Here is a 25,193-nt window from a genome sequence, read left to right on the forward strand (position 1 = left end):
CTTATATAAATGTCAACTCTTATTTTTGGCCTACTGCTTCTGATTGATTTTTGCCCACTTCAGTATCCATCTGTCTGTCACATGTGTTTTTAAAAAGCAATTCCATTTGGGATGGCCAGCTAACAACATCTTGTTTGCACCAGAATACTTTAAACATTCTCCAAATTTATCACAATAGGCTCAAAATGCACAAACTCATGCAACTGTGTTTGACCATTATATGTGTGGGTACATGGAATCACATGTTCCTGAGAAATCTGCTTTGGTGCATACACATGGGAAATAGCTCCACATTTTTTCTGCTCATGTAGGACCTTTTTTTTTTTTTACTGACTCTAGGAAGTAACTCTTGTTGCCAGAATTGTTATGGCTTTTAATGAGAGCACAATGGTGATTTATTTATTAGCTTCAGGAAGAGGAAATAATTTATTGTTCTCAAAAGGTTGTGGATGGTGGAACAAAGAAATTTGTGGGTTTTTTCCATAGTGACAGCTAAAGGAAGTGTCTCTCATACATTTGTGCAATTAGACAAGACAGTGTGGTATAGCAGAAGAGCACTGATTCTTTAAGTCCAAGAACAAGGCCTGGAATCTTAATTTACTCTTTGTCCTTGAACATCTCAACCTTTCTGGTCCTCAATATCTATGTTTTCAGTTCATAGTAGTAATCTGCTAAGTAGTGCAGTGAACCCAACCCTGGGCTTATAATCAGGAAGACTCCCCAAAATGGAGTCACGAAGAGTCAAACACAAGGGAATAATGTAAATCTACTGAAAATTCTAACTGAATTGAATACTTACTGAAGTGTTAAATGAAATTCCCTCTCTCCCTGAGGCAGAAGGGCTTAGTGGTATTAATATTGGATATGGGGTTAAAGGGCTTATCTTCTGATTCCCATTGCTATTTACTAGCTGTGTACTTTAAGTAAAGTCACTTAAATCACTCTGTGCCTCAGTTTCCTTATCTCTAAATTTGTGTTAATATACTCTTACGGCTCTTACTTGTTCATGATATACTCTCACTGTTTATGGACGAAGTAATTCATGTATGTATGTTTATATCACTTAGTAATTTTAAAGTTTTCTTTGAGTATAAGCAAATAATGGCAAAGTATAATAGTCAGAAGTTCCCCAACTAAAATAGCAGTATGTGGGTCAGATACCAAAAATAGCATGTTGTAGCAAGTATATACTTTGATATCTTTATGATAAATAATTCACTATATTAAAGCAGCTTATCATTCATGTGTCCTACAATTCCCTATAGTTTCATTTTAGTGAAAAGTCTCACCTAAATGGTAGCTGGCATTCATCTGGCTCTTTGAAGTTCACAAGGTGCTTTTTGTATATCATTACTATATCTCTGGGGGTATTGTTATTCCCTTTTACAGATGAGGAAGTGAGACTGGGGGGGGGGTCCAGTATCTGCATGGAGCACAGCGCCATTGGGCTGGCTACGTTGTTCAAATGCCAAATGTATGCTTGCCAAAAAGATTATTTTATGGAGAGCTCACACAGGGCAAATGCTCACAAAGGGGTCAAAAAAAAGTGATACAAAGACAGCCTCTCTTAAGAACTTTAGAATTGATTGTATGAGGGGCAGCTAGGTGGCGCAGTGGATAGAGCACCAGGCCTGAAGTCAGGAGGACCTGAGTTCAAATCTGGTCTCAGACACTTAACATTTCCTAGCTGTGTGACCCTGGGCAAGTCACTTAACCCCAGCCTCAGAAAAGAAAGAAAAAAAAAAAAAGAATTGATTGTATGACATGGGAGACACTGGCACAGGACCATCCAGCATGGCGTGCCCTCCTCGGAGAAGGTGCTGTGTGCTCTCTGAGCAAAGCAGAATTGAATTAGCCCAGAAGAGACACAAGATGTACAGTTAGAGAAGCACCCCAAATGTTCATAGGGACTATTTGTGTCCGACCTGTGGCAGAGCATTCTGAGCTTGGGTTGGTCTGATCAGCCACGGTCAGACACACTGCAATTCAATTTCACCATAGTGATGTCATTTTGGTCCTCTTCAAAAATAAAGGTTCCAAAATTAGTGACTTGAATCCAGGTCTACCTGAAAACTAAGTTCAGAACTCAGAACGTGCAGAGGAGAGGGAAAATGAGATAATTGAATATACCTGTCCAAAGAATAAAGTAAAATCTATTCCTATATCATAGCATCTTATATTTGTGAGTTATCTCACAGTCTACCTATCTGCCTCTTTCGGCCATTGTTATAGATTCCCCCATAGGTTGTCACGTTATTTGAAGACCTCTGAGGAGAAAACACTTTTTCTCTACATATGATCTCACTTTCAGGCAGCTCTAATGATTAGGCAGTTTCTTTTCCTGCACAAAATTTGCCAACCTACAATTTCTACCCACTGATCCTACTTTTATTATTTAGTGGGTCAAGCCAGACGGTCATATGCCATTTCCAGCTTTGGTAGAATTGTATATTTAAGAAAGGAGATCTTCCCCGCCAGAGGAAGACTAGGCTCTACATCAGAGACATTTTATAGCACAAGAGCATAGATTGAGAATTGAAAGGGACCAAGGAGACCAACTACTACAACCCCACTTTGATCTTAGGTATATTCCTATGTAGGACTGAGGAAATATTTGGAACAGGCAGTGTTTGCTTCAATGGGTTGCTTGTTTTTGCTGCTGCCATTAATTACCTGTGGTCAAGTTCTTTTACTTCTCTAGGAATTAGTTTCCTCATTTGAAAAATGAGGCAATTGTATTACCTGGCCTAAAGAACACTTCCAGCTGAAAAGTCTATGATTTCCTAAGAATCCTGAGAGAAAATGCAGTGTGATCAGCATCAGAGACTGGGCTCAAATTCCAGTTCTTCCGCTTAATACTTTTTGTGATCCTAAGGTCATCATTGGTCCTTTCTGGACTACAGCTTGTCATTCATAAAATGTCGAGGTTACACTAGTTGTCTTCTGAGGTCCCCTTCAACCCATCTGTGATCTTGTGAAATATGTCTCAGGGTAAAACACTCTTCCTCCCTATACCATACTTCCAATAGATAATGACAGTGGATCCTGAAGTAAGAACCACTAGGGATCTTTTTCCTAATATTTTTCTTTATTGTTTCCTGACAAATTAAGCCTGGAACAAATACCATATATGGTTGCCACTGTAATAAAGCTTTTTGGGACTGATTTAGAATGGGGAAGGTCTTCATTGTTTACTTTATGGTAAACTTGGATGTGCAATGTCAGAATGTAGGGTGTGAGGGCTTAACTTTTGTGGAATGTTCTGGGGGCCAAAAGGCTGGAATGTGGCCTCAGAAGGAGCAGAGGTTATAACTCTATTCCTGCCACCAGAAGTAGTTCTGGATGGGGGAGGGAACCCCATCCATTGATAATTTTTGTTTTTATCTCCTTTAATCCTAGTTCAGACAAAGAAAACCAGTGACCACCCAAAAGCAGAAATAGCCCTAGTTGCTAGTTCTGTATATCAGTGACTGGAGCTCTAATCCTATCATGACAGCAATCTATCACATTGCCTAATCTAGTCAAATGAATAAATATTTATTAAGTGCCTACTGTTTTCCAACCTTGTGTTAAATTCTGAGGGTACCAAAACCCCCAGCAAAAACGGGGTGCCTGCCCTAAAGGAACTAACATTCTAAAGAGGGAGACAATATGCAAACAATTATGTGCACACAGTTTTATATACAGGCTCGATTGGGAGGGAACTCTCAGAAAGAAAGTATTAGTATTGGATGGGGACCAGGAAAGGCTTTTTGGAGAAGATGGGATTTGAACTAAGACTTGAAAGACAAGGAAGTCAGCCTGTTTCCTGTCTGGATACTTGTGTGGTTCTCAGAAATGGAGCAGGAGAGTTTAACTTAGATCTTTAACTTAGTTTAACAAGAGACTTTAATTTAGAATTTTAGAAGTCTGCCTAAGTTAACCTGCTCTGTGACTCTCCTTTTCACTGTTCAGTTCACAATTCCTTTGTAAGAAGAATATGTGCCTTCTCCATTTTTCCTCTGCCTTTTCAACTTCTGTTTACCAGGAATAGGTAGTAGATGGGCTATGTTATTTCCAAATTCAGATGTCATTAACTAATTTTATTCCAGTTAAAGCCAATTAAAAGAGTAATGGGCTGTTGTTGTTCAGTCACATCCAACTCTACATTATCTTGAGATATCTTGTATACGCTATTTTTATAACAACTCTCTAAGATAGGTGCTATTATTATCCCCTTATCAGATGAACAAACAGATTCAGAGAAGTTAGTTTTGTCCAGAGATGGTAAGAATGACCTGAGGCAGATTCCAACCAAGAACTTTCTGACCCCAAGCCCAGCTTGCTCCCCTGTTTGCCTTAGTTTTTTTCTTCTGTAAAATGAGTGAGGAAAGGAAATGGCAAACTACTCCCATGTCTTTGCCAAGAAAAGCTCAAATGGGATAATGAAGAGTGGGACATGACCAAAACAACTTAACAAGAACTGACTAACTTCTTTTTTTTCATTTGCTGGAAATTTTCAATTTTCATTTTCAATTGGTCTGACTCAGTGACTTCATTTAGAATTTTCTTGGAAAAGATAATGGAGTGGTTTGCCATTTCCATCTCCAGTTTATTTTACAGATGAGGAAACTGAGGCAAACAGGATTAAGTGACTTGCCCAGGGTCATACAGCTAGTGTCTGAGGCCAGAATTGGACTTAGAAAAATGAGTATTCCTGATTTCAAAACAGGCTCTTCATCCACTATATTACATACTTGCCCTAATGGGCTATCTCAGAAAGTTCCTTCTTCACTGGAGTTCATCAAACTGAGAGGCTGAATTAATTACTTGATGGAATCGGTTATTCCATAACAAAGGACTGTTGGTTATTAGAAATGATGGCCTCTTCCAGTTCTTGGATTCTGTGGTTCTAGGATTCTAACAAGAAATGAAATTCCTTGAGGGTAGGAATTTTTTTTTTTATTTTTTGTCTTTGTGTCCTATTACCTAAAGCATTAAGTGCTATACTCACATTAGAAGCAAGTACACATAAATGTTTATTGCCTTTGTTAAAATGTGATAGGAAGCGCATGTATTTTCACAATTCCATGTAAAATTTATAAATTGCTTATCTACAGTCTTTTCCTCTTACATTTAAGGAAAGTCAGTTATGAAGTGTAATCTATATAAAGGTGGGGAGAAGGAAGCACCTTCCCATATTGGTCACTAGAGTTTAACATATAGTCTAATTTAATTCCTATTTAGATAACGTATAGTAATAGTACAGTGTGGCATCCTTGAAAGTACCTTGATACAGAAGAAAAAAAAAAAAAGATGACCTTTCCTTTATCCCATGGAAAGAGGGCTTTATAAAGAGTAATTCTTTGGGGGTCATTTTAACTTCAGAAGGGAGTATGTACCCTATACCCCAGCATAGGAAATTATTCTGTATAGACAGCATTTGTTTTACCTGGATTGGCTAACTAGCCCTAAGTAGAACATGATCACTACCCATTAATCTGCCCAGTATCTGGTGTCAGTTTAGCCAGGAATAAAACCTTGTTGAGATAATTGAGCTAGAATCAAGGAATAGGGTTTAAAAGAATCCTATTATCTCTTAAAAATCCAATGGCTTGCTATTTATGGGCCTTTACAGATAGTTTAAAGGCTTATGTCTTTTAAAAATGAAAGAAACCCATAATTTGTTTATTGTCCACTTTATTATGTGCTCTAGTCATAAATGGATGTATGACTTTAAAAAATAACAGGGAGCATGAGGCTTGTGGATAGAGCAGGCTGAACCTGAGGTCAGAACGTTCTTGGTTGGTATCTGACCTGAGGATGCTTCTTACTATCCCTGGACAAAATGAGCGACTTCTTTGAATCTAAGTTTGCTCATCCAATAAACAGATAATAATAGTACCTTCCTTAGAGAGTTGTTGTGGAAATAACATGGTAATAAAAATCTTAGTGTAGCTTTAAACTTTGATATAAAAACTATTAGCTAAAACTGCGTTAAAACATTTAGGACACTGTATTTTTTCACTTTGAAAGTTCTTTATAAAAGGCAGTTATCATCAATTTCATGAAGGCACTTTTTCACACCTGATTGAATAACAACAAAGAAAGAAGATTTTGTTTTGTAAGTCTTAGGAAACTATCATAATAAAATAGTTGCCCTAGTATTTCTTGTAATAATCACTATCATTCTCTAATACTATTCTGAATTTTTGTAGTGTTTATTGATTTTTTAGCAGGATATCACCAAATCCTGTTCTTGAATTCCTCTGACTAGAAGCCCTCAGTGGCTGTGTAATCCAACATTCTCATTTTACAGCTGAGGAAACTGAGGCCAGGGAGATTGTTTACCTACCCAAGGACTCTGAGGTCTAATAATTATCAGTGGTGAGATTCAGTTGTGATCATAGACTATGGAACCTCGGAGGATGTTGTAGTCTATGTCTGCCAGCTTATTTCATAAACAGTTCTGGTTAAGCTCTAACTCTAGCCTTTTCCCTCTTTTAAGTGAAACACCATAAGCCAAGGTTGCCAATAAAAGCTCAACTTGTCCTGACAGGTTCTCTTAGAGTCTGTATTGTATAAGTCAATATTGGCATCAGTAATCTCCATCTCTTACCATGTATCACATTTCCAGTGGTTGTCACAAACAAGAAAATCCTGGCTTGTCATTGGCTATAGAAAAGGAACAGATTGAATCAGTATTGTTGTTTTGGAGATGCTATTAGTACCCTAACTTCCTATACTTTTTGCATCTTTTAGATGGAAACAATCAATTAATTCTATTTACTGAGCACTCCATGGCATGCCAGACATTGTTGAGACTTGGTCTCTGGAGGTACTTACAGACAAAAGACATATTTTACAATTTGAATGTTGTAAGTTGTCCAGATAGAATTTACTTATTTCACTCTTGTCTGACTTTCTGTGACTCCATTTGGTGTTTTCCTGGCAAAGATACTGAAGTACTTTGCTATTTCCTTCTCTACCTCATTTTACAGATGAGGAAACTGAGGCAAATAGGATTAACTGACTCCCCAAGGTCCTCTATCTCAGGCTAGATTTGAATTCAGGAAGATGAGTCTTCCTAACTATCCTGGTGCTTTATATACTGAGCCAAAAAGTTGCCCGTGATACATAATAGGGGGTCAATAAAATCATGTTTAATTGTATTGCAAAGACACATTTACTTATTGTTTTAGGGTCTATGTTCTATTCACTTTGTTTTTGTTTTTCTCTAGAAAATGAAAACACTAGCAGAGAGGAGAAGAAGTGCTCCATCACTCATCCTTGACAAAGCCCTGCAGAAGCGACCCAGTAGCAAGTGAGTCAAGAGAATTTTATTTGTTTTAAGTATATTGGGAATTTTTATTTTTTTTTAAAGAGGATCAAGAATTTGGATGAATTTGGTTCCAGTGGGATTCACAGTGATTTCTGTATGTAACTAGGCATTTCTGGCCCCAGAATTCTTTGCTTTGTAAAATGAAAAAAAATTGATTCTGTTTTGAGTTATGATAAAAGATATATTTCCTTTATATGAGTCTTGAGCACCAGTATGTATCAAGTGAGATAGAATATGATTATACTGGGACCAATAAGTGGTGCAGGGATAGAATGCTAAAATCAGAAACACCTAGGTTTAAATCCAGCCACAGAATTTACTAGCTATTTGACCCTCAACAAGTCATCTCACCTTTCTATTTTATTGGGAAATGACTGCATTGGTCTAGATGATGCCCAAGGTCTTTTCTAGATTAAGAATTCTATGGTTTTGGAAAGATGAACAGTCAGTGAGTTTAATCCCATACAATTTTGGTTAAGCAGCTTACCTTGGCAGATGGGCATCATCAATAAAGTTTAAATGCCATGGCTATTTTAGCTATGTGCCAGAGAACTACTGGAGTGTACTTAGGTTGTTTTGGGAATAGGGTAAACTGATTGGACAGATTACCTTCTAGAAAGTTAAATATAAAGGCATTAATTGGTACAATTGCATAAAAAAATAGGGAAAATCTAGAATGGCGAAACATGAATACTTCTTGTATTTTTGAAAAGTTGTGTAGAAAGCAAATTTTTATAAATTGTTTTGAAAATAATGGGACACTTTGGCATCCAGAGAATCCTATAATGAATTCTTTTGAAAAGAGATTATTCATCGCATTATTTATCCAACTTTTGAGTTTCAATCTTAACTTTCCAGCTTTGCTCAAAATGACTGTTCTTCTGTAATTGTGATTTTGAGGCAGCACACTCTAGATTATTAATGGAATTTTAATCACTAAGCAATGCTGCCTGTCCTCGAGCAGACTCTGGCAGAACGTCCACTACTTTGCTTTTGTTGGTGTGGGTAGCTCCTCTAAGGCAGATTGCAGCTTCCTTTATGCCTTTATGCCTTCTTGTCCAACCTTTTCCAGAAATCCTTTATAGAGGAATCAACTGGTGGGTTAAAGAATCTGTAATTATTTTTTTCCCCTAAATTCTAGTATGCAGTGATTAAATGCTTACTATGCACAAGACTCTAGATCTCATTCCATTTAGTCATCTAATATTCCTTGTTCTCAATGACCAGCTGATCGCCTGTTCTTAACATACACCTTAGGAACATCTTTTAGACCACTGTTTGCACATCTTGGCAATGGGATTCAGCCTCCTTTAATTGGGGAAGGAGGGGAGTGGTGGTGGCATTATTTGTAATTCTCCTGAGATCAGAGTCCCATCACCTGTCATGATTGGGAGAAAATTAATGTTAAAAGGATAGTCTTTGGGGCAGTTTTAGATCATTGAAACTGCACAAGTCCTCAGATATGATCCAAGGTGAATTCTTTCTGTTCTATTCTGGGATTAGTTTACTGTCTGTAAACATATATTGATAGAACAAGTTGATAGATTGTCAGACATTAGAGTTTTTCAACCATTTTTAAAAAAAATAATATTTTATTGGTGCAGTAGATAGAGCACCAGCCCTAGGTTCAGAAAAACCTGAGTTCAAATGTGACCTCTGATACTTAAGATTTCTTAGCTGTGTGACCTTAGGCAAATCACTTAATCCCAATTGCCATACACATACACACATAACTAAATAATATTATATTTTCTCCATAATTACATGTAAAGACAAATTTTAACATTGATTTTTAAAATTTTGGGTTCCAAAATTTTTCCTCCCTCTCTTCTCCCCTCCCCCAAATTATAAGCCATTTCATATAGGTTATACATAGGCAATCATGCAAAACATTTTCATATTAGTTATGTTGTGAAAGAAGAAATACCCACCCCCCTAAAAAAAAGGGAAACAAAAATAATTTTGAAAGTGAAAAATAGAATGTTTCAATCTGCATTCAGATGCTATTAGTGCTTTTCCTGGAGGTGGGTAGCATTTTTCATCAGGAGTCCTTTGGAGTTACTTGAATCATTGTATTGCTGAGAATAGCCAAGTCATTCACAGTTGATCATTGTACGATATTGCTATTACTGAATCCCCTTTTTTGAAGTGTGAATGGGTAAAACTAGTTCCTTTGCCATTATTATGGACTCCGCTTTACCAAGGAAGCTTGTAATGTTTCAGGGTCTGATGTGCATTTGTTTGAGAACAAATGTGGTAATGAATAAATTATCCTCTTCTTTTAGAGTCTATGGAAGTTTGCTTATGTGACCTTGACAAACACCTTAGGTGTATATTTGATGTCAATCCTTGACATTTATTGAAGAGTAGAGCGTATCATGGTACAACTAGGTGGCAAAGTAGACAAAAGCCAAACCTGGAGCCAGGAAGATTTATCTTCCTGAGTTCAAATCTGACCTCAAACACGTACTAGCAATGTGACCCTTGTCAAGTCATTTAAACTTGTTTATCTCAGTTTCCTCATCTGTAAAACAAGTTGGAGAAGGAAATGGCAAACCACTCCAGTATCTTAGCCAAGAAAATCCCCAGATGCGGATATGAAGAGTCATACATGACTAAGAAGCAACCAAGCAACAAAACTAGCATAAGACCCAGGTAGTGAAATCATCTGGAGTGTAATTTTAAGTAGTAGTAGGTGAATATCAAACAGATGTGGAATATAACAAGTCTGCCACTCTTATAGGGATCCATTCGTCTCCATATCATAGTGGAACCACCATACTTGAGCACTAATGCCATAGTGCCCAATTAAACAGGAAAAATCCCGATGTCATCATACCTGTCACATAGTACTCACTTGTTTGATTGATTGATGTAAGAAGAAGAAATTGGGAAGAACAGCCAGACCTGCTAAAATACATGAGACAGAAATTAAAAAAATAACTTTGGTAGTGACACAATTTTAAGGGTACTTAGGGATTGATTCTTAATTGCTCTCTGAGAAGATTCCAAATAAAGGAGAAGGATCATAGATAATGCTTTTATTCAAAAAGAAGGCATTCACGCCTACTTAGAGAGCTGCTTTTCTCATATCTATAAAAATCTTTGAGACTGCTCCCTGTATGCTTTGAAGATTTCCTTGATCACAACGTGAGGAGCTAATATTCTCTTGCATTTTTCCATAGCAGATTACAAATTTATAGTCAAATGAATAGGTAAGTGTAAGATCCCACTGTTTCTATTGTTTTTTGATATATAAAAAGCATCTGACCAAGTAAATCAATGTATAACCTTGAAAGAATATTCATAATTTGTTTCTTATTATATATATTTTAAAATGAAATGTGACTCTATGACAGATATAGTTGCAGAAATTATACTGCTCTACTTTTGCTAAAGCTAGCTCAATTATAAAGCTGTTAATAATCTATTTGTGGCTTTTTCAAAATATGTATGCATTTTTATACACATACTGGGTAGTTTAGTAACAGTGGACAGAGTGCTGGGCTTGGCTCAAGGAGACCTGAATTCAAATCTGACCTCAGATATTTCTTAGTTCTGTGATACTGACTAAATTACTTAACCTCTGTTTGCCTCAGTTTCCTCATATGTAAAATGAGAATAATAATACCTCTCAGGTTTGTTGTGTGAGAGTCAAATAAGATGATAATTGTAATGCTTAGCAGAGTGCTAAGTGTATATAGTGCTATATAAATGTTACCTATTGTTGTTGTTGTTGTCATCCTTATCGTACTCTGTGTGTGTGTCAGTTTCTTTCACCTGTTCAGCATGCTTTGAGGTAGGTGAATGGATGATTTAGGGGAATGCATGTGTCATCTTAAAAACAATATAATGAGGAAGGTGATCCTGCTAGCAAAATGATCATATGATACATTTGCAAAGTTAAATAGAAATTATTTTTTGAATTACTGAATTATTTGCACTAGTAGCTTCCCATTACTCATGTTGGCAAATGAGAATTAATTGTATCTCTCTGAGGTTTGAGCACCACTGGACATTTAGAATAAGAGTATTTGGGGGACTTCATTTAGATGATAGTTGCATAGATTAGAATGATTGTATCGCAGATTTAGAGATAGAGGGAGAAACCATAAATGTCACCTAGGCCAAGGCTTCTTAAACTTTTTCTACTTGTTCCCTCTTTTCATCTGAGAAATTTTACGTGACCCTGAATATATAGGTATATAGAAAACAGATATACAGATCAGATACTTACTGATAATAAATCATAATTTAGTCAGTTATATGACACCACATAGTTTAAGAAGTTTAATAAACTTATCTAGTCTAACTCCTTTATTGTACAGATGAGGAAACTGAGGCTCAAAAAGATTAGGTGACCTCCCCAAGTTCACACAAGTATTAAGTGGCAGAGCCAGGAATAGAACCCAGGTTCTAGTATAGCAAGGTCTTAAGTTCTAGATTGTCAGACAAGAGAAAAAGTGAAAGGTGACTTTGAGTCTTCTTAGTGACTAGCAGAATGGTGGTGCCATCAATAGAACTAGAAATATTGGGAAAGAGACAGGTTTGTGGGAGGAAAAAAAAGAAACTTAATTTTGAACATGTTGAATTTGAAGTGCTGTTTATTAACGATTTAGCTGGTAGATGGTAATATGGGACTGGAATTGTGGGTAAAGGATGAAGTGGCTGTATCCATTTGAGAGTCAAAGCCAAGAAAGTAGATAAAATTCCCAAGGAATAGAGTCTAATGGGCCCAGGACAGAACTTGGAAACATCCTTCCTTTAAAGAATTTGAGGAAAATGAAGAAAAAGCACAGCAGATAGAAGGATCAATCAAAAAGGAATGAGAACAGGAGTGTTCATTTCTGAGAACAAAAGCTGATGGAAAAATTAAGTGCCCCTACGATGGGGGATTATCAAAGGGTCAAAAGCCACATAGAAATTACAGAGGACAAGGAAAGAGCATATTTCAGTAGAGTGGTAAGAAGTGAATCACACTGCTTAATAAATATTTGAATTGAAATTAATTGAGTTGATTTGCTTAACAAATATTTATTTAATTGAAAAAGATTTAATTAATGGAATGGTGATTCAGAAGATCACAAAAGAATAGTGCAATGGGACTTGATGAAGGAGTGTGTGTGTGTGTCTGTCTGTCTGTCTATCTGTCTGTCTGTCTGTCTTGTCTGTCTTTCTGTGTCTCTGTCTTTGTCAGGAGTAGGAAGTTGAGGATCAACCTGAAAAGAACATTAGTATTAGGGAAAGAAAGCTTAATGAGGAAGCCGAGATGGTTAAAAGAAAAATTATAGTTCCCTTTAGAATGTTTCTTTGACAGTGATACTGCAGTCTTAAATCCTTTGTAGTCATAATTTCTTCATCTATAGAATTGACATACCATCATCATTAGTCTGTTCTCCTCTCCTATGCCTAGTATTCTTTTTTGAGTAATGTTCTTGAATTCTCCAATTTTTGGTATTTTTTCTGCTTAGGAGATCTTTATAGGTTCTGAAGTGAACCTGTGTAGACTTAAAAACTATAGGTATCCTTTATTCTTCAGAAAAGTTATTCAAACCCATTTGATTATGAAATTGTGTAGCTGGAATTATCTTTCCCCTATAATACACCTCTGAAAATGGAAGAGTGCTAAACAGTATCATTGGATTTTCTCCCATGAATAAGGGATAAGACTCTTTTTGACTCTTGGTTTGTTTGTATTTGAGGATATGGGTAAAAGTTGCAAATAAGAAGTATAATAGCATCATGTATCATAATATCAAAGTATCATAAATTATAACTAGGTAATAGCTCCAAACTAGAGAGCTCAAACTTTCAAGTTACTTCCTTCAAAAACCTGGTTAAGAACCTATTCAAGGAATAATTGTATACTTCTCGTTTAGAGATGTAGTTCTGAGCCCTAATTTTTTTTCCCTTTCAACTGTATAGGAGAAGAAAAGTCAGAACCAAGGTTTGTGGGGTTTATCTGTCTTGGTACAGAAGCAACTTAGCATCCTCTGTTTGATGAGTTTGAAAGCAGAGGATTTTATTCAATAATAGTCAGAATTCTGACTGCTGAGAGACAAATAAGTTTCCCAGTACTGCCCAATTACAAATGAGTCCTTGGAAGTCATGGGATCTCTTATCATGGAGAGTAGGATAAATTGGAATAGAAGAGTCTAATAAGATTAATATTAAATTTTGAAAAATAATATTAATTGATTAGCAGAAATATCAAAGTATACACAAGTATTTCTTTAATAGGAATACTCATTAAAGATTTTCCGTCTTAACTATTTAGTGGCAGCTATTTTAGTTATATTGTTGATGAAAAACAAAGGCTTGAAGCAGCAGAAAATTGATGACTATAAATCTGGTAAGCCAAGGTAGAGAGCCTTCTGTGCTAAAAACTATCTTGGCAGGTGGGTTAAACTAGTGTGAGAGTAACTAGTAGTCCCTCAAATCCATTGGTTAAGGGGATGTCTATCTTGGCAGAATTGATAGATGAGAACAGTTTGTTCCACAGCCACAAAGGTGGCTCTACTTAGAGCTTGATCAGAAAGCAAAGATTAAAGGTCATCTACTGCATCTAGAACCATTGCCAGTCATCTTGACTTTTGTCTTGCCACTGGACTTCAGAGAAGTGGACAATTTTGCCCAATTTACTTAAAATCCAATTCACACTCAATTAAGGAATCACTTCATGATATCATTGGTTCTCTTTGAAAACAAAGAACAAAAAATACTATGTAATAGGCACTAGGAATACAAATGCAAAATAAAGTAATCCCTTCTCTTTAGAATCTTACAATTTAGTGGGAGAACCAAAATGTTTTTTGTTTTGTTTGTGTTATTTAAAATATTAGACTTCCTCAGAAATAGGTACTCTTTCAATTTGGTTCCTTTGCTTTCCCTCTAGGATAATGCAATTGAGACATTCCTATGACAAGAACAGTAGATGACACAACCAGCCCAAACCTGTTGTTTTGGTATGTTAGGGGCTGAATGATATGGAACTAAGTACACATTGGAAGCTACATTTTATCCTGGGGGAGGGACAGAGAGTTGAGGTGTTTACACTTATCTGACTTACACACCTTACTGAAAAAAGGAATCTCCAAAGTTGGCTTCTACCTGTCAAAGATCGCCTGGGATGAATCAGTGGTCACTCATTCTACAAGCATTTACTAATTTTATTCAGTTCTTCATATGTACCAGCATTTCTGTTATATAGAAAGGCAAATGTCCTCAAAGAACCTCCATTCCAATGGAAGGGGAAAGAACATGCAAATAACTATGCATGTAGAGATTTATTCAATGTAAATGAAGGGTAATCCCAGAAGGAAGATCTTAGATGCCTGGAACAGCTTTCTGTAGAATATTGGGTTTGAGCTGAGTCTTGAAGGAAAACTCTTAGGCAGAGGTGAGGAGGACAAGAATCCCAGGAATTGGGACTGTGGGTGAAAAGGCATGGAATAGAAAGATTGGAGTGTCTTATGTGAAATACAACACAGAGGTCAGTGTGGGTAAATCACTGAATGTGTTGAGATTAGGAAGGAAATAAAGAATAAGAAAACTGGAAAGTCAGGAAAGAAAAAAGATTGTGAAGGGCTTTAAAAGCCAAGCAGAATTATATATTTCAGCCTGATGGCAATAGGGAACCATTGGGGTTCGTTGAATAGGCAGGATGATACAGTCAGTACTTAGAAAGATCATTTTGGCAGCTAAATGGAGAATTGTATTGGAGTAGGGAAAAACTTTCAACAGGGAGACCATCCAATTTCTATTGAGGTCATTCTGAGTTGGAGGATGAATTTAATAATCAGTGATTCCCCTCTCCACACTCATGTTTTTTTCATGATTGAGAATTATTACAATTAATAAGTAAGTAATCACAATTACTTACAGATCCAATGATGTGTATCTAGTGGAATATAGGATAATTTCAGTGAACGCTGTATTCTAGAGCATTATGGCAAGGATCTGTATGTATTTTGGAGTTTTCGGAAAAGTATAATGTGGATTTTTAAGTTTAAGGATAAAAAGGTAGTCGCCCTGAAATCCCATTCCTGTGAACTCATTTCCTCTTAATTCCTTGTATTTATGCCCCTCAGTTCACCCCAGAGTCTTTATCAAGGTGAATTGCTCAGGCTTTTCCCCCATGGTGTTAACTTGGGCTAAGTGCTTTCTCTCCCTGCTCTCCTAAAGCCTTGCTTCAGTATACATAAGTTGATTGTCCAGCCTGATTTTCCCCCAAGTCTAAGACTATCTTCTCTGGGCCATCTCTTCTTATCCTCCAAATCCTTTCAGTCTTAGCTGAAAGATTTCCTTGTTATGATTGGGATCACAGTAAAGAGCACAAGAAAAAAAGTGTCAAGAACTTGGGGTTAAGCTTCAAAATGCCTGGGTTTGAATCCTGGGCTGCCACTTAGTATCTGTGTGACTTTGAGAGACACATAGGGGTTAATAATAATACTTGTATTGGAACATAAGCTCTTTATAAGGAAAAATCGTTTCATTCTTTACGCTTGTATCTCCAGTGTCTAGCACAGTGCTGTACACATAATAGACCTTGAATAGATACTTGGTGACTGATAGATTTGAATGTCATTGTCAGGATTAAGGAAATATATTGTATATGAAAATGTTTTGCAACCATGAAACACCATAGAAACTTAAATGATCATTTTTATTGGTAAAGTAATAGTGGTGATGATGATAACAGCAGTCACAAAAATCATTTTAATCTTTTAGAGCTGATATGTTAAGGAGGAACTGTAAATTCAAATCTTAAGGTAATGGGTTCTGAGTTTATACTAATTTATCAGTTTTATAGTTGAAGATTCTGCCATGTGAACTTCTTTTTCAGTATGGTCTATTTTTGGTTTCCTTCTCTGCCATTGTAATGAGCCATCTGCCATGTTTAGCTATACAACCAACTAGTTTCCTCTGAAGTACCCTGAAAGAATATAAACAATGGGGGGGGGGGTAGGTTCCTTGGTGAAGTTTCACAAAATGCTGCCTTGGAAGAATAATTGGTTAGCCTTTGTCCTTCCCCATGGAGTAAGACCAGTTTCCCTACAATGAATTGGCCAGTGGGAGGGAGAGACTAGAACTACATTTTTATTCTTAACATCAAATTTAGTCTTTTAGCTAATGAGTATATAGGAAACTAGAAAAGTGTCTGGTCTTTTTTTTTTTTCTTCACATCAACAGACAGGCCTTAACCTTGTGGAATTTCAACATTCTTAACCAGTGGAATGTAATGGAATTCCGGAAGATAGTATTGAACTACCTTACAGACTGGTCATCCTAGTTCTTGCTGGTTCTGTGTGTTGCTCTGTTTAGTTTGGTTTGGTTTGGGTGTTTTTTTTGGGGGGGACATAATTTGATGCAAAATATATATGTGAATCTGTATAAGTAAAAGACTTATTAAAGAGAGAGAGAAAGAGAATTTTCAACTGTACTTCTTTGAGCTGCACCAAGGATTAACTATTGGAATTAACTCAGGAAGACCTGGCTTTAAATTCTACCTCTGGCATTTAATAGATATGTGGCCATAAACTAATCAATGAGTCTTTCCTGAGTGTCAGGTTCCTTCAGCTATAAAATGGTGCTCATAGAGCAAAGATTTTTGAATCAGAATTGACTTTTAGAAGGCATTTAGTCCTGGATCTAGGGCTGGAAATCAGAAGCCATTCCACCCCCTCATCCCATAGATGATCCACCTCATAAGGTTTTTGTGAGGCTGAATTACTTAGCTGTATGTATTTGCTTGGTGAGTATGCATGTATATATTGATATATGTTTGCATATATAGATATGTGTACATATATGTATGTATATGTAGGTATGTATTTATATAACTTAGTAGAACTTAAAGTGCTATATAATTGCCAGCCTAATAATGATTATAATTTGCCTTTCAAATACATGTACCTTTCACCTTAATATGGATTTCTTCCCTTTTCTGTTCCACATATTAGACTTCACTGAATCAATAAACTTTTAGATGTCAGAGCCTCAGCCACTTCCATATTAATTACAGATCCAATCCTGTTATAACACCCAGCCTCAGAAAAACACTGTTCAGGGTATCTGTCTTTACCTAGTTGATGTGCTCCTGGAGAATTGTGTGTAAATCAAATGCTTCTAAGTGGGTTATTGAAGTTACCTCACAGCAAATTTTTTTAACCAAGAGTAATTTATGTTTGGAGAATCTGGATTTCCATAATTTGAATTTGTTTTCCACAAGACTTCAACCATATAACTTCTGTTATATTATGGGGTCCTGTTACAAGATGCTCAAGGCCAGACTGATGACCCATTTATTTTGAGTAGTATTTGAGATCATATGACTAGAATATTCCTCCAGCAAGACCCTTGAAGATCTGAGGTATTCTTCTTCTAGCCTTAGATAAGACTCATAACCCTAGTATCCCAAGCTACTTTGACTAGAACAGTTGAAGAAATGCATTAGTAGGGGCAGTCTTCCTTACCGGACATGCCCCACATTAAAGCCTGTGATGTACAGGCTCTAACTCCCTTTCCTTTTCTTGAGTCCTTCCTTTCCCCCCCACATGGAAGCAACATATCACCATTGAAGCAGCTTGGAGTTCTTTGTAATGAATTTGACTTTTTTTATGTGACACAAAAGTAGAGATGAGGGAGGATCAAGAAACATCATTGGAGAATCATCTCAGCATTTTTTACTTATTGGTATTAAATCTATCATTTTACTCTAGCTTTGGCTGGGAAGCTCCAAGAATGTTGCTACCAGTGTCCCCTAGTTACTTGTTAATGAGTAATTAATGACTTGTAGATAATAAAGCTCTTATCTAAAGTTAACAAACATCTGCAAGGGATTTATAAATATCCTCTCGTTCAACAACTGCTGCACCTCAAGTTTTATTGAATTGAGTGAGCAGATGCAGAGTTTAAAAGAGCAGGAAGTACTTAAACTTCACTGTTTATATTTGGACCCAGAATTTTATCTCAGGTATCTCTTGCTCAGCCCGCAGGACCATACATGAAACAGAGAGGCAGCCAGGCAGTAGCACAGATCTTGGGGAATTTGAAGAGATTATTCACGATATTTGTACATGAATGCCTTTCTGACAGCTGGAGGTGGTAACTGTTAGCAATCACCGAGCGTATGGCAGCTGCCAGCAATCTTGAGCACCAAGCGAGGTAGAGGTTTTCTGAGGTGAGTGGTTAGTGTAGGTCAGAGCACAGACAGGGCCTGTTCCTTTTAAACAGAGCATTACATTCAGACCTACACTTGCGTTGGTACTTCCCTCCAAAGCGATTTAACCACTTTTGGGAATTTTCCCACCAAATTCTTGTTGAGTGAACCTCATGCCAGAGCAGATGTGGAGTATGGAGCAGAGAGAAGGCTAGTACCAATTTATGGCAAAACATTACTCTCTCCCACCAGAATTAGAATGGAATGGGATAGTTTCTGGTGTCTCTGTTCTATTCTCAGACCACTGGCCAATACTGATTCTATCTTCAAGGAACTTCTTGAGTTATGCATTTGTGGTCCTGGATGTAGGAAGTGAGGGAACACTCCTTTTTTCAAGGGAAACACACTAATTAAACATTTCCTATGTGCTAAATGTTTTACAAATATCCTATTTAAACCTCAAAGTAATCTGGTAGCATTTACTACATTATTTTTATGAATTCTATGTTATAGATGAAAAAACTGAAGCAAATAGAGTTTAAGGGATTTGTCCAAGGTCTCCCAGCTAGAAAATGTCTAAGAGCAAATTGGAATTCAAGTCGTCTGATTCCAGGGTCAGCACTCTATCCACTATATCCCCTACCTCCTCATTTTAAAATGTAAAGACTCTCAATAATTGATAGAAAATTGTTTTTATTCTATTAAGAATTCTTTCACTAGTATAGAAATACTATGTAAATTTACAGTCTTGTCAATTTCTTCTACTTCAAATTTAGGAATAGAAATAGGAAATTCTTTTCCCTCTAAAAGACTGCTGGAAATGCCAGAAAAAGGATGCGGTAATTAATATGTTGTCATTAGCTATGGTATATAGCTTATTTTCTGATATTTGTATAAAACATGTCCTATCATTGGGTCCTTTAAAAATTATAACATACTTATAGGTACTTAAAATCTTTTTCCGTTGGTCTACCTTCCATATTTTCCTTCTACCAGTCATAAAAGGGAAAGGAAGAGAAAAAGTATTGATTAAGCATCTACTATGTACCTAGCACTGTAATAAGCACTGGGAATTCAAAGACCTTTCCAAGCTCTAAATCTACAATTTTAGAATTCTGTGACCGTTTTTGTCAGGAGCTTTGGGGTTGGAGTGAATTGGGGGTTCATATCTAGTTTTAAAGTTGGATCCCAAACTATCCAGGGGGACTGGATTAGCTGCAGAGACAGCTTTAGGGGAAGACGTTTGAGCAATAGGCAACTATTTGTCAACTGAATCATACTTATGGTCTGCTCACGCCTATTTTGCATGACTATGATCCCTTTACTTATCCTAGACCATGCAGTCTGTCTCCAAATATGCTGGCGTTTTTGTCTTTGAATTCGGCTGACTTCACAATCTCATTTCCTTTTTTCCCCCTTAATGCTTGCATGCATCATAATTTTGGTGTTAGCTGATGGCAGGACACTCACAAATGAAGGGTACATAGTTCTGGAATGCCTAAAAGAAATGAGCTTTCCATCTTAAGGTATCTTTTAAAAACAGCACATCCTCTCCTCTGATTCAATTTAGAGGTTGGCCTTTTAAAAGACAAAGAGATCAGGTTGAGAGACTTCATGAGGTCCCTTCTCACCCTGTGATTATTGAATAGGCCAACTTCAAAAAAGGTATAATTTTGGCAGAGAATATTTTATAAAAGTTATATACTTCAATTTTGTGGGTACAAGGTTTAAATATTGTAGGAAGAACCTTTAACAAAAAATAAGCTTTTTATATTTTGGCAGGTAGGGACTTTTATAAAGCACTTAAGGGGAAAAAAGCTTCATTAGATATCTAAGCTATTGTATTTTATTTCCAAAGGAACTATTTAAGAAAATTCTTTTCATTGTTTAGATTTTGACATTTCTGTTTGCATTCATTAACTAGAAAAATGTGGACTTAAGGAATACCTTGTTCTCTTTGCCTTGAACCCAGATTGGTTGTTGGGTAGACTTACTAGTACTTCCTTTCCACCATGGCAATGAACTGTGCTAACATATTATCTTAAGAGATTTCTGGTGCCAAACACTATTCTTTGTATTATCTTACGCCATAGGCCAGTTGGCTCTACATAAAATCTATTGCTATGGTTTTGAACAGTGTGTTCTGAGTTATTAATTGAAAGATACAGGAATGATCCAAGATGAAGAGATGAATACCAAAATAAATAAGGGATACATGAAAGTTCTGGAAAAGGCTCTATGTAGAATTATAAATTGCTCTTAGGAAGATGTGTGAGATCTTGGAAACTTTTAAAATACTTAATCATTTGACAAATTTAATGTGAAGATTTTTATGTGAATGGAATCAGTGGTTGTCATTAAGCAAAAAGTGACATTGAAGTCAATTAGATCTTCCTCCTTTTTTATTTAGAATACTCTATACTTTTCAGCACAGTTTCAGAAACATTTCAAAATAATTGTGTGATTGGTTCTTGATATATTGTACCACTTCTTTTAGTTTGTTATGAAATCTTTAGAAAGTAATTCTAAGACTCCCTAAAATTTTAGTGGTCACTGTCAAGAAATAATTGATGGTAGTTTGGTTTTTGCCACTTGGAAACAATCTAATATTATACTGTAGTCACAAACATAAAAAGGACAAGATAATATGGATGATTCAGTGCAAACTCATTACTACTGTTGCAAAACTACTCCAAGACGACAAACAGCTGAAGATGAGTAAGTTATACTTCTTTGTGTCCTGAAGACAAATACATTTAAAAATATATTTATTAATGCTTTTTAAAAAGAAACTTTGCTGTTACTTCCCAAAGACTCCCTCTCAACCACTTCCTGAAGACTCTCTCCTGTCTCCTCTTGGTAAAACCATCCCTCACTACAAAATACAAAAAATACACATTAGCCATATCCAACAAAATATGCTTCAGTCTTTACCCATAGTCCATCACTTCTCTGCCAAAAGGAGGGAAGCAATCACATTTTCTTTTTCTAACATGAGTTTCCTTGCTGTGTTTATTTATTTAATTTTTTTTTAGTACTATCCATAATTTCAATCTTACCATTGAACAGAGAAGAATATTTCACCCAGATGTTCTACTTATTCATCTTAGTAGGATGGAAATGAGTACTTCAGTCCTTCAGTGAATTTGTGATGTGGATAGATTGCAACCCATTCATGCCTTCTAATCGTGCATGATTTTTGCTCATGCTTCTCATAAATCTTCCAACTAGTCAATATGGTAGAGACCTCCTCTTGGGTCTTTTAAACATTTATTCATACAATATCTCTGGGAGAAATTCTGTATTTTACAATTGGACTTTTGATTTAGGGAATAGCTTGGGGTGATTGAAAGCACTGTGCAGTCTTCCAATATTTAAATGAGGATAGCAATTCCCTTTGAGCTGTAGTTTTGTAGGCTTTCCAGACCAAGTTAATTTTTTAAGAAACCAACTCTCAAAGAAATAAAGGGGAAAAAATTAATTCAAATTCAAGCCATTCTCCAATTGATAAATGGTCAAAGGAACATGACAACAACAAATGAACAGACAATTTTCAGATGAAGAAATTGAAACCATTTCTAGTCATATGAAAAGGTGCTCTAAATTACTATTAATTAGAGAAATGTGAATTAAGGCTACTCTGATATACCATCACATACCTTTCAGATTGGCTAAGATAATAGGAAAAGGTAATGACGCATGTTGGAGGGGATATGGGAAAACTGGTGGAGCTGTGAACTGATCCAACTACTCTGGAGAGCAATTTGGAACTATGCCCAAAGGGCTATCAAACTGTGCTTACCCTCTGATCCAGCAGTGCTACTACTGGGCTTATATCCCAAAGAGATCTTAGAGGAAGGAAAGGGACCCACATGTGCAAAAATGTTTATGGTAGCTTTTTTTGTAGTGGCTAGAAACTGGAAACTGAGGGGATGCCCATCAATTGGGGAATGGATAAATAAGTTATAGTATATGAATGTTATGGGATATTATTATTCTCTAAGAAACAATCAGCAGGATGATTTCAGAAAGGCCTGGAGAGACTTACATGAACTGATGTTAAGTGAAATGAGCAGAATTAGGAGAGCATTGTATATGGCAACAGCAAGATTATACGATGATCAATTCTAATGGACGTGGCCCTCTTCAGCAATGAGAGGATTCAGAGGAGTTCAAATGATCTTGTGATAAAGAGAGTCATCTACCCCCCCTACAAGAAGATTGTAGAAATTGTAGATCACTATGTAGTATTTTCACTCTATTTGTTGTTTACTTGCATTTTGTTTTCTTTCTCTTTTTTTTCTTTTTGATTCGATATTTATATATTGATAACTGTATAAATATGTATACATATATTGAATTTAACATATGTTTTTATCATGTTTAACATATATTGGATTACTTGCCATCTAGGGGAGGGAGTGATGGGAAGGGGGAGGAAACACAAGGTTTTGCAAGGATCCATGTTGAAAAATTATCCATGCATATGTTTTGAAAATAAAAAGCTTTAATAAAAAAATAAAATAAAATTCTAAAAATAAAAAATTAATTCAATATCCCTTCCCTCTCCAATGCATTTGAGCACTTAAATAATTATGATTATATGGTACTCTTTTTTTTTTTTTTTTTTTTTTTTTTTTGTTCAATAGTTCACAATTCTCTACTTTTCTCTAGGCTTATACTAACATAGACATGTCCTTACACTAATGTTGTAGTGATTTAGTTGAGACAAATGCTGCCTTCTTGCCTTTAGGAAAAAACAAAACAAAACAAAAAACGTATGCAAAATACAGCTTTTCCAGAATTCAGCCCATTTAGATTGCCTTAATATTTAAAAAAACAAAACAAAACAAAACAAAAAAAATAAATTTTATAAAATAATGTGTTCATGTAAAGGGTGACACAATCATTTGTCTTAATAAAGCCATGGCATAAAGTTGATTCACTCTGGTTGAATCAGCAGCAGCATGATTATACACAGTACACATGGTAGTAGGCAATGTATTACCCCATTTAACTCTAAGAAGTGTGCAGTTGTTGATGAAACAGGACTGAAAATATGTGAAAACATTGGCTGTGACCTACATTAGTTAAAGCCAAGTACAGAATGCGAGTGGGCATAGCTTTGAACTTTTTTTGAGTTGGAATTTTTATCCTTTACTTTGTAATATCCCTTAAAGTTGTCCTCTACCACCTCAAAAAGTATCCAGGCATCCAGTTCCCCCCAAAATCTTTGTGTGAATTATAATTAATTTAAATTAAAAAAAATTTTTTTAAGAATTTTGTGATCTTTTGAGGTAGTTGAGAACTGGAAATTGAGAAATACTATCTGTACACCGAGTGCAGAGCGTGGCTCCAAGATGACTTTGGACCAAATTGAACAGCAGCTCTTTTCCCCACAGAGATATTATCAATATGACATTGACTTCTGGCAGTCTCTGACAATTTTATTTCCCCATGAACTGACCATAGCAAGTGACAGTGACAATGGCAGTCAGAATGATCTGGAACGACTCTGCTACCCAGCATTTAAAATCAGCCTTTGGCATTTTGTCCCCAATTCCAGAAATGTGAAAACATTCTTTATTGTGAGGTATGTCTTTCGGGTGACCTGTCTTGACATTGACTAGTATTAACCCAGTTAGTATGTCTATAATAGTAAAGATAATTATGTCGTAATTATGTGATGCTGAAGTCCTGTCTATCACTATATCCGTGAGAGCAGGATCTGTCTCACTTCTGTATTTATATTCCCCCATTGTTTAGCTCAGTGTCTGGCACACCTGGTAGGCACTTACTGCTTATTGATTTATCATTTTGCAAAGAATATATGTGGTACTAAGGAAGAGTAAATTATGCTTTCATCAAGTTTTGTAAAAATGTGCTATGGAAATTGTGTGACATAATCCCCTGCCTAGTCCTCAGTAATTAAGCACAACATAGCAAATGTGAGCAGTCTTTACATTAAAATGATTATCTAAATATCCTATGGTTTTTGTCAGACCATTTTAATTGTCAGTTTCATCTAGATTAAGAATGAGAGAAACACTAGAATTTTGTTGTTTTGTGAATTGTTTGTCTTGAACCCTGAAGTTATTTTTATAATGACATGGTAGTAAGAGGCAAAATTTCAGCAAAATGAGGATAAACTTAGTTCTTTGGCTTTAAAAGAGTCTTTTCAATTAACTCCTAGATTGGAATTCTCTGTCCTCCTGCTGAGTTTTTTTCCTGTGTTTTGGTTTAACACATACGTTCTTCATTTGCTGTATAAAAATGAGCTTATGGTTATGTTTATGCACCTGGGCACTGAAATGGACTGATTCTTTTGGGCTTCAGGATCTGCTGCTTCTTATTAAAAGATGAAGAGAGGGGAGCACCGCTCAGAAGTGCCTTCCCCTCCATTTCCAGGCAACATTTACATTCAGGTATACAGTATGAGATTACTTTCCCCAGTGTAACAATAGACCTTTGATTCCCTCTTCATTAGTTGTAATTCTGTATGTCTTCATGTCAGAAGCAATTCTTGCTCAGAAATTACATATTGGTAGTCTCCATTTGTGTGGAGTCTGAAAGCCTTTGAATAGAATTTAAAATTTTTTTTGATGTGAAAAATGTGAGCCTTAAGTCCCAGAGAGTTTATGGTGCTTGGATTTTGGGTTCTAAATATTTAAATAGGAGCTAGAGGAGACTTTAGAAACCATCTAATCTCAC

General features: G+C 36.1%; 1 protein-coding gene across 1 annotated transcript in view; it reads left to right on the top strand.

Moving 5' to 3' along the window:
* Positions 1-25,193, top strand: part of ARHGAP20 (Rho GTPase activating protein 20) — a 157,827-nt gene that overhangs the window by 7,515 nt on the left and 125,119 nt on the right. The window contains exon 2 of the mRNA XM_074304311.1: positions 7,221-7,303. Within this exon, the coding sequence (XP_074160412.1) occupies positions 7,221-7,303 (83 nt within the window). The remainder of the gene's footprint in view (positions 1-7,220; positions 7,304-25,193) is intronic.

This window comes from Sminthopsis crassicaudata, chromosome 3 (genome assembly GCF_048593235.1).
Source record: "Sminthopsis crassicaudata isolate SCR6 chromosome 3, ASM4859323v1, whole genome shotgun sequence".
Lineage (NCBI taxonomy): Eukaryota > Metazoa > Chordata > Mammalia > Dasyuromorphia > Dasyuridae > Sminthopsis > Sminthopsis crassicaudata.